This window comes from Silene latifolia, chromosome 9, assembly GCF_048544455.1.
Source record: "Silene latifolia isolate original U9 population chromosome 9, ASM4854445v1, whole genome shotgun sequence".
Lineage (NCBI taxonomy): Eukaryota > Viridiplantae > Streptophyta > Magnoliopsida > Caryophyllales > Caryophyllaceae > Silene > Silene latifolia.
Window position 1 is genome coordinate 33,809,452 of NC_133534.1, and position 10,487 is coordinate 33,819,938.

General features: G+C 34.9%; 2 protein-coding genes across 2 annotated transcripts; both read left to right on the forward strand.

Annotated features, from left to right (window-relative positions):
- The first annotated feature begins 1,949 nt into the window (after positions 1-1,949).
- On the forward strand, positions 1,950-4,322 carry LOC141600834 (protein FAR1-RELATED SEQUENCE 5-like). The gene is made up of 5 exons (XM_074421089.1): positions 1,950-2,022; positions 2,664-2,671; positions 2,778-2,823; positions 3,470-3,547; positions 3,658-4,322. The coding sequence occupies exons 1-5, from the start codon at positions 1,950-1,952 to the stop codon at positions 4,320-4,322; spliced, it is 870 nt and encodes a 289-aa protein (XP_074277190.1).
- A 94-nt stretch (positions 4,323-4,416) lies between these two features.
- Positions 4,417-5,424, forward strand: LOC141600835 (protein FAR1-RELATED SEQUENCE 5-like). The gene has a single exon (XM_074421090.1). The coding sequence runs from the start codon at positions 4,417-4,419 to the stop codon at positions 5,422-5,424; it is 1,008 nt and encodes a 335-aa protein (XP_074277191.1).
- The last annotated feature ends 5,063 nt before the right edge of the window (positions 5,425-10,487 follow it).

Genomic DNA, 10,487 nt, shown 5'->3' on the forward strand with positions numbered 1-10,487 from the left:
GTAAAACTTGATGAAATGATGACACAATCTTTAATCTAAGATTTGATGCATAAGGCGGTCAGTTATAGAGGTGCAGATACTAAGTTTGCCAAAATTGCAAAGTACCAAACCCACCACCTACATTGCTTAAACAAATATATCAAAAGCCACTTAACGACCATTAATGTAATCCTTGTTGCGATAATTCCCATACCTAAAGACACTACGCTGAACCAGCAAAAACAAATTAGGAAGTTCTAACCATCATTAATGTTATGTTCTCGGAGCTGGATTGTTAGTCTGTTACAGCTCAGACATATATTCAACACCTAAAAATAAAATAAAACCAACTCCAGATCTCATCAAATTCCACTACACCTCTCTATAACCAGTTCATGCAATCACAATCCAATATAAGTTACGCTTAACGACCGTTGGTATAATTCTTGGCACGATGATCCCTGATAACTTAAGAACACCAATATCAATCCAATACCAGTAAACACAAACTGCACAACTCTCGCCATCTTGAGCATTACGAGTATTCTTCAAGCTTGTGGAGATAACAATGAGAACGTAAATAAGACTGATACTGATTTGCATTTAAAATAGGAAGGGGTAAACATACATTTCTGTTCAGGTAAAGAAGAGCTCCATCTGCGTGTTAAATTTGCAGACGACCTGGATATCGGCAATCGGCTTTCATCACGAGGGTAAGAGTGGGGCAAGGCAAGACAATCTTTTCACCGAGTTATCTTTCTCTTGTGAGCTAAATCTCTGCAAAATGGTACTCCGTATTATTTATCGTGGGAATGTGGCAAGCACACAATTTCATTGTTCAACAATCAACTATAAAATAGGAAAGCATATTCCAAACTCTGACCAAATCAAAGACTAGTTTTCATTGCAGAATTTCATTGCAGAGAAACCAGAACTTGTTATGCACGTAAGACTATGAGAAATTTAGGACTATATTGGACCGTACAACAAAATGAAGTTGCCTTATATGCAGAACAATCTGAATGAGATTGTCATATCCAACTTTAGGCCATGGCAAGAGGAACAATACACTCATTTTCATGAAAGGATAGGCTGACCTTTGAAGAATTCATGGCACATAACTTTGTTTTTATTCGAACATCAAGGAGTCAAGGACTGACAAGTGATGAGTGAAGTTTAGAAATACATTTCCTGAACGTGTAAAAGAATATAATTACAGAATACTCTCCTCGAATCATAGAAATATTATGTTTTTTTCACCAGAATTAAGCAAGGGTAACAGTTTCTGTTTTGCATAATTACTTTCATCGCCTATTACATTCATTGCAGAATTTCATCGTTGCATCAAATTTCAGCGGGGTTCAACTGTACAAAAATCACTATTCCACGAATAAACTAAGCCTTTACCTATTAGTTCATCAAATAGTATTAACCTTGGGCATGCAATTTCTAGCTTCTAACTCCGGTAAATTCAGATAACAATTGTCCGTATCAAAATTCAAGCAGTATAGTCCAACTTCTGTCAAATAATTTAACAATAACTTTCGTCAACTATTCCACAAGCACATACTGAAATTCAAGCATTTTCTAGGTCGACGAATCTAGGTCAGATCTTCAGGTTCATTCCATTTATCCGCATGATCATCCATAAGCATCATGACAGCGCAGCGCAAAACACAAATTTGAACTAGTATATACAAAATCAAATTTACGCACTTCTACAACAAGTCAACAACAGATCATTGATTCACTGGTCAATCAATCAACAGCTTCCCCTAGCCGACTCACAATTAGTAAATTAAATACTGTAAGTAATTAAACTAGCTGAGCTTTAATTTAGCAAATTAAATAAGTAGATCGAAAATTAGTGTGATGGATACGGATGAAAGAAGGATGAATCGAAATGAAGATAAGTTAATCGAAGTTACCTAATTTCAGGATGACAATGGCGGTCGGAAAGCTCAGTGATAATGACGGTCGAAAAGCTCGCTGATAATGGCGAACATGGAGCTGAAGATGGAGGAGCTCGGTTGAAGATGAATTGTACAGAGAGAAAGTGGACGAACTAAATTAATTGAGTAAATGATCGAAAAATGTGTGAGTTAGTCAATTAGAATTATATAGGGGACACATGGCATTATCTGGTGGGTCTATTATTTTTAGATCTGACGGTTTAGGATGTGTCCAGCCGCCTCACCCTAAGAAGGGTGCCTCACATGATTCAATTTCTCTCTCTCTCTCTCTCTCTCTCTCTCTTTCTCTCTCTCTCTCTCTCTCTCTATATATATATATATATATATATATATATATATATATATATATATATATATATATATATATATATATATATATATATATAGGGTCGGGGTCAGTACGAACTAAAGTTCGGTGCGAACCGTACGAACTGACCCCCCTATATAACAGACGAAATTCTCAGTTCTTCGTTCCTCTTTCAAACTCCATTAATGCGATAACAAATTCTCATCTTGATTTCTTCGTTTCTCTTTCCGACACCATTCTTTGCGCATCAATCAAACTCCATTATTGCACCTCGGAATACAAATTCAAGGTAAGTTTTAATTAAGATTTTGAAACAAATCCAATTTAAAAACTTAGGGTTTGCTTAAAAATTGAACTTGATTAGTTTTTTGGTTTAAGATGGTATTTTGTGGTTTTGATTCTAGATTTGTTGGTACATTAGTTGATTAAAATTATTGTGATCGAAAAATTAGAGTTTCTTTGATGATAAAACCATCTAATTTGGGTAATAATCTAACAAGAACGAATTTTTATTTCAGATGGTAATAATTGAAGAAGAAGATTCGGTAATGGCAGAAGTCATAGGTAACTCTTTTTGTTGCATGTTCTTTGTATCCAGCAAGTTAAAGATGTATATGTATGTAGATGTATGAATGTGTCTTCAAATCTTGTTGTTTACATATAATTTGAACAAGGGAATTATCGTGATACATTATTTTATTATTGCTGCTAATTAAGACCCAAAATAAGTTGCTTTCATTGGTGTGTGTATCTAGGTAGTTGAGGATGTGTTTTGTCAATATTAAAAAATGTATGATTGTAAATTTGCGGGGAGTATTACTTTGATCGACTTAGATATTAAGGCCCTGTTTGGATTTAGAGATTCTGTTTGGATAAACTGTCGTAGTTAATTTAGTGTACACTGGGTTTCGTTTTGTAAGCAACGACTATCAATTATGGTCTAAAATGTGTATACAGCCACCTGAAGGTGTGTTTGTAGAAGGACTTAAAACTGTATCTAGCTACCCTTAGATAGCATAGAGGGAATGGGATGAAAATAGTGCAATAAACAAAAGGTAGCAAAGTGTATATAGCTTCACAAATGAGTGTATATAACTACGTAGACGATTGTATGTAACTTGACAAATTAAAATTACGTGTTCCACTACCTAGGATTTTGGGATTATGTTTGATTCCAGAATTCAGTTCTTTTCTTTGATTTTTTGTGCAGACATTGTAGAAGTTACTAATGTGCAAGCGTCTTCAAGTAATTCAAAAGAAAATCAATTGCTTGTCACTAATGTACCAGGTATTAAATTGTAGCTTCTAATTAAGTAATGTATTGTCTAAGAAGCTTGTGTAGGTGGTAACAGATAAAATTAAAATCATTTCCTTTTGTTTTTTTTTTTGATGTTGTAGCCACCCCAGAAGTTGATTTCGATAATCAAATAGTGGGATTGCCAAGATGCTCAGCAGAATTAAAACCAGCATTGTGGATGAAATTTGCAACTTTGGAAGAAGGCATACATTTTTATGAGGAATATGCCAAGGTTTGTGGGTTCCTTACTAGATTAGACTCAACAAAATTAGTTGACGGGATAGTTACACACAAGTGGTGCGTGTGTAATAAACAAGGCAAAAGTAATCACAAGGGTACAAAAAGAAAGAGGACCCTTACGCGAATTGGTTGTCAGGCTAAGGTTAGTTTTAGAAGAATTCAAACGGGTGAATACGAGATTTATGATTTTGTTGAGGTTCACTCACATGCTATGAATACGCCAACAACTATGATACATTTGAAACCATGTAGGGATTTAAACTTGGTTCACAAAAAAATGATAATGGATAATGCTCATGTAAACCATGGTCCTGTGCAAACATTTAGGATGTTCAAACAGTATGTGAAGGGATACAAAAATGTGGGTGCTTCTTTACAAGATTTCAAAAAATTTTCAAGGAATGTAAAGAAATACATCAAAGAATATGATGCCCAGATGTTAATAGAGAACTTCATGCAGAAAAAGGCTATGTCTCCATCTTTCTATTTTGACATTGATGTGGACGATCAAAGCGAGAATAACTAAGCTTTTAAGGGCAGATCCAATATCAATTAAAAATTATGCCCTTTTTGGTGATGTTGTTTCTGTTGATGCCACTTATAACTTCAACCAATATAAAATGGTGTTTGTCCCTTTCACGGGTGTTGATAACCATAAGGGTTGCATTACTTTTGCAGCGGGTTTGATACGAAACGAAAATGCAGAATCATTTTCGTGGTTGTTTCAAAATTTTGTAACGGCTATGGGTGATCGCTATCCTATTACTATAATAACTGATCAATGTAGAGGCATCAAAAAAGCTGTTAAGGGTGTGTTTGGTGACAAAACACGCCATCGATTGTGTATGTGGCATATAATGAAGAAGTTGCCTGACAAGGTTGGTCCATCGATTTCTCAAGACACAACTTTTTTGAAGGAAATTAACTCAGTTGTTTGGGATGTAGAAATCACTCCAGAAGATTTTGAATCGAAATGGAATTCGATAATTTCCTCATATGAGCTTTGTGATAACAAGTGGTTGAAGAAAATGTTTAAGCACCGTGCTCTTTGGATTCATGCTTACATTAGAGACACATATTTTGGGATTTTGGGCACAACATCAAGATCAGAGTCTGAAAATAGCTTCTTTGGAAACTTCACCAACCCACATGTCACACTTGTCGAGTTTTGGATGCGTTTCCAAACAGCAATGGATGCTCAGAGATGGAAATATTCTAAGGTAATGGCTGATGATAAGAATTGTTATCCAAAATTGACAACCCCTCTCCTTTTAGAAAAGCAAGCTTCTGAGTTTTACACAATCATTATATTTTATATTTTCCAAGTAGAAGTCCAAGCAGCATGTTATACTTGTGGCCATTTACCATCACCAAATGCAAGTGGTGCGAATGATAATATTTCAATAATTGATCGTGAGAAAGACAAGGAATACAAAGTTGATTTAAGTGATAATAAGTTCTCTTGTTCTTGTAAGATGTTTGAAAGAATTGGGATACTCTGTAGGCACATTTTATGGGTGTTGAAAGATAGGGGGTTTGATCATATACCTAAAGAGTATTTAGCACTGAGATGGAGCAAATCTGCAACTTCCCACCCTCTTTTCTTGTTGTTGGAAAAACTGTACTAGCGATTGTGTGTCAATCGAAAGTCGCGAGAACAATATAAGTGAATTATGGTCGGAGGTATTTAGTGCAGTCTCACTTGTTGAGGATAGTGAGGAACATTCTGATGCGCTATTTCAATTGCTCCGGAGTTTCAATGAAAAGTTGATTATTTCAATTAAGTCGGGAAAGTCAAAAGATAAGAAAGCTGAGATTGAGATGCTTCTTGGGTCAAAAATTCCAATGAATTCTTGTTTTACCACCAGAGAAGTGCAAGAATAAGGGATCGGGAAAGAGGATAACATCAAACAAGGAAAAGGCAGTCTTGGAAAATGCAAAGCCTCGAGAAAATGCCGTGCTTGCGGTGAAATGAGTAACCATGATAGTAGAAATTGCCCGAGTCGACTCCCTTGAAACTGAATTCAGTGGGTTTGTGGTATATGTGGCATTTGTAGATGTCACTCAAAAAGTCTGTTATGTTTTGTAATGTTATGTACTCACTTAAAAAACCGATTTCAATGGGTTTTTGGTTTATGTAGTTTTTGGAAAGATTGGTTTTGTATTAACTTCCAACTTTTTTTTTATGTACGTTTTTACGCTGTTGTTTTTTCTTTTGTTTTTTATACCGACTATGGATTGACGGAGTATAGAGGGGGTTAGTGTATACATTGTATTCAAATAGGGGAGGTGGCACGACTAGAGTGTTTGTAGCTGCGGAAGGAGTGTAACTAGGAGGCAAACAAAGTGTATGTAGCCAATCGAACAAGTGAAACTAGCGATTAAAAAAAAATAGGATTCGAAAAATTGAAAAAGCCAAAATTTAAGATGCAACATCATTTCAATGAACTCTTGAACATCAAATTAAAGTAAGTAAAGACTTCTAAGAAGTATGTTTAATTAACGCATCATGATATTAGAAATTGCTCAAGTTGCGAAGTGTTATTTCGTTGTCTAATGTCTCACGTTTACTGTTCAAACACTTTGCTTCTCTATTATTAAACATACTTTTATTGTGTACCCTCAAAAGTCGAGGTGTGACACACATAATTAAAAATAAAATATAAATACAAATTGAAGATTAAGTTCTTTATTTTAAAAATGAGTAGGTCTTGCTTAAGACGGGTCGAATCTTAAGGCGGGTAGTTACACTCACAAAACGAATATGGAGGACAAGTGGGGGCACCCCCCATGTGCCTCCCACTATCCTCTATTTGCGCATTTTGTCTCACAAAATGGTATCCGTCTACAACTTAAGACGGATAGTGCCCGTCTTAAGTAAGAATTTGTGTCAATTCTTTTTTGATTCTTTTTGGTTGACCTTTATAAAAGAACATTCATTCGTTCAAAAAAACATTCATTCGTTCAAAAAAATTCAAACTTAATTCGCTCACACCAAACATTCATCCTATGAATCAGATTATTTCTGTGCATCAGATTCATAGAATGCACCAAACGTTTCTATGCATCAGATTCATCGGATGCATTGCATCTGCTTTAATTATTTCTATATAAATAGGTTTTCATGTGTTTGTTTCAAAAAACTTCAAACTTAATCTATACTGAAACTACACCAAATAACTTTCCATAACTGCATACTCAATCATCCCCTAATTATGTCTGATGCGTCCTATGAATCTGATGCATCCTATGAAACTGATGCATCCTATGAATCTGATGCATCCTATGATAAAATAGAAAGTTTCGGACGCCATTCCGTAATATTGTACGTCAAACCTGTGATGTGTATTCTTTATAATTTGCCAAGCACAAGAGATGGGTTTGGAAAGGAAACTCTCTCATATGATCTTGACAGATTAGTAGAAGTTATTAAAGTCTTTGGATTAAATTTAGTTCAAGCTATCCACCCGGCTATTTCTTCAAATGGGTCGTTCAAGGGACATGCAATGATTGAGTTTGGAGCGGGAGATGAGCGCGAATGCTTCCGTCAAGCACGCAAACTGGAGCGCGCCTTTCTAATAATGAAGCTTCGAGGTGGTGGTTTGAAAACGTTAAACCTCCGTCAGGACCATATTTATGGGTTGCTAATAGAGATGATTTGGGACTGGTGGCATATTTGTATGCTCAGGGGCCTTCCTTTGAGTTCGGGACAGTTCCGCTTGCATGGGAAAACGACCCGGTGGATTGGGTTGAAGGTGATAATGATGTTTTCAGTGATATTCGTTTTGAAATCCGCAATTACTTTCCGGATTATTAATTTGTACTGCACTTTTTATAATGTTGGTTATATTTTATAACATCATCACTGATAATGATGTTTTCAGTGATATTAATTTGTACTCCACATTTTGATCGGTAATTAGTAATTATCCTTTGTTTGTCGCATGTTATGCAAAACTATTACGGAGTACTACATTTCAAATTTCTTCAATTTTTGTGTTGTTTATTTGTTATTAAGTGTCAAGCATTATAGTAAGTTTTCCTCATTATGTTACTCTGATTTTTTAGACAACTTGATCAAAAGTGTCAAGTATGATAATTTAATACTAATAACAGAATTTCAATTAGCCGGAAAAGTGTATGGTCACAATGAACTCTTGAACATCAAATTACTCCAACCAAATCATTTTTTTTTATTATGGACTCGTGGAATGTAACTACCAGTCCGAAAAAGTGTATCGTCACAATGCGTCATTGTATACTTGTTTATATAAACTAGGAAAACACATCATCTATTTTATATAAATTTAGTCTTAAATTTTTCATATTCTTAGATGGAAAAATGGACAAAAAGTTCTGAATTCTCCTACAAAGATGGCGTTTGTATCGAACATCCTTTTCTAAAAATAATGAACGAGTGTATCTAGCAGTACGAACAAGTGTAGCTAGCAGTCTAAACAAGTGTATCTAGTTGACCACAGATGTTCCAAGTTATTTCCTTTGAAAGGATACAAACAGCACAAGGAAACTAAAAAATGTGAAATACTAGACAAAAGTCACCCCGACTTAATCAACCTCTTCAAAGTACAACCACTCTTGCAAGAAAAATAAAAATTTGAGCGATCCGAATCCTTTGAAATGAGGCTTGATTAAAAAAATAATCCAATAATCTTCATCATCAACCATTGTGAAAAATCGTCTGGAGATTAAAAAAAGAATGACATGAGGTTGAATTATTTTAAAACAACATATGGAAGTGTAAGGTGTATGTAGTGACAGACTATAGTGTATGCAGCCATATTAACGAGTGTATCTAGCGGTTCAAAAAACATAATGTAGCCAACCTGAAAAAAGTGATACGTCTTTCAGTAGACTAACGGAACTTCATATTTAATTTATAAAGATTACAACTCAAAAAACGTAATCGCAATTCTTTGGCCGACAGAGAGGCATCTCGGAAAACCGCAAGGTTCACACTCTTCCCTCTTTTTCTCATCACCTCATGATTGAAGTTTTAGTCTTTTCCTTCCTCTTGTTTCTTCCTTTCAGTTGACCATTAAATTAATTCTGACATTCCGACACAATAATTCAAACGTGATACGTCTTTCAGTAGACTAACGGAATTAAGACTTATAACTTACAAGCAGCATAACGCGAAACGAGAGACTATCATGGGAGATCATCTCTCTGAACAATGAAAAAATATTGACTATGAAATCCTAATTCTGCTCGCACCTAATATGACTAAACTACCCCTTGTTCAAGTTTTTGATTTTTTTAGTTTAAAAGTGTATCTAACAATTTAAAAAAGTGTATGTAGCAACTTTGAAGGAGTGTATCTAGCAATTAAAAAAACTGTACCAACCTGAACGACTCCTAAGATGACAAATCAAACATATAAAAATACAGAAAAATGATACCTGAGAAGTGTTTTTCTCCCATTTTATCAGCTGCAACATAATTTGTCGACGATAAGCAATCAAGTCCTGCAAAACAAAAAAAAGGCAGAAAATTAAGATAAAATGGCAGCCCGAAAGAAGTACATATCCTCCACCAGGGTCCAAGCAGTGTTCATTGTTAGTGATTCTGTTGACTGGACTAGGGATATTCAAGTTGTTCCCATAATTCTTCCCTGAGTGTATTAACGCTAATGTGCTTTTCTTAAAGACAGGGTGCATTTCCCACATAACGGTTTAGCATGGGTGCATTTAGGGTATCATTACGATCCGTCTACGACAGGTAATGTAAAGCTGGTCGAATCTCTTAAAACATGGGACAGAAATGACAGAATTTTAAGATAAAATGGCAGAAAATTTAAGATAAAACATATATGAATTATCAAGTCCATTAAACTCACTTTGTAATGTTTCTTGTCCGTCCACAAATCTGTATTGAACATTGCACCTTCCAGAAACTTCATGAGATATACTCCATGATCAAAACTATTCAAGCAACATATGATATTGAAAATGATATTAAAATAATTAACATTAAGCAAAAAATAACACAAAAATATATAACAAACTAACATGTTTGGTTCTTTGAGGGACATCCTTCACTTCAGTAGGAAACAAACTGATGGCCTTGACGCGCTTGTAATCATTGGTGCTCGGTATCTGATTTGCAACATTGACTATCTGTGAACAACAAACAATCAACAAAAATACTTGTATGAATATCTTAGATTGTGACTTCTAGACTGAATTAAAATAAAAAATGGCGACCATACAATATCCTCCACATAAGTATTATATTCCTCCACAGCTTTCTTATCATTTTTCTTATATTTCCTGAGAGAGTCCAAAATGTAGTTCTTCTCCTCCTTGAGATCAGACAGACAAGCTAACCAATGGTTACCATCTTTGCCGATTGTGAAAAAAACCTACATAAAAGCAAAATGATTTACATAGGTAAGTAACTAGGATATGCATGGTAATTAGTATTTTATGCATATATTATCACAATTTGGACATTAGTAACTTTACCTTCTCAATAGTAGCTCCATCTTTTGGCGTGTAGTGCATCTTAAGATGAGGGCACCAAACAAAGTTTACCTCGTTAACCTTTAATTGTGGCTTAGCATACTGACAAATTAAAAAAATAAGTTAATAAACTATACTAACAAATATATGACATCTGTTTTTTTCTTTTGGAACATAGTTGAGATGACATATTATTCCTCACAAAAATG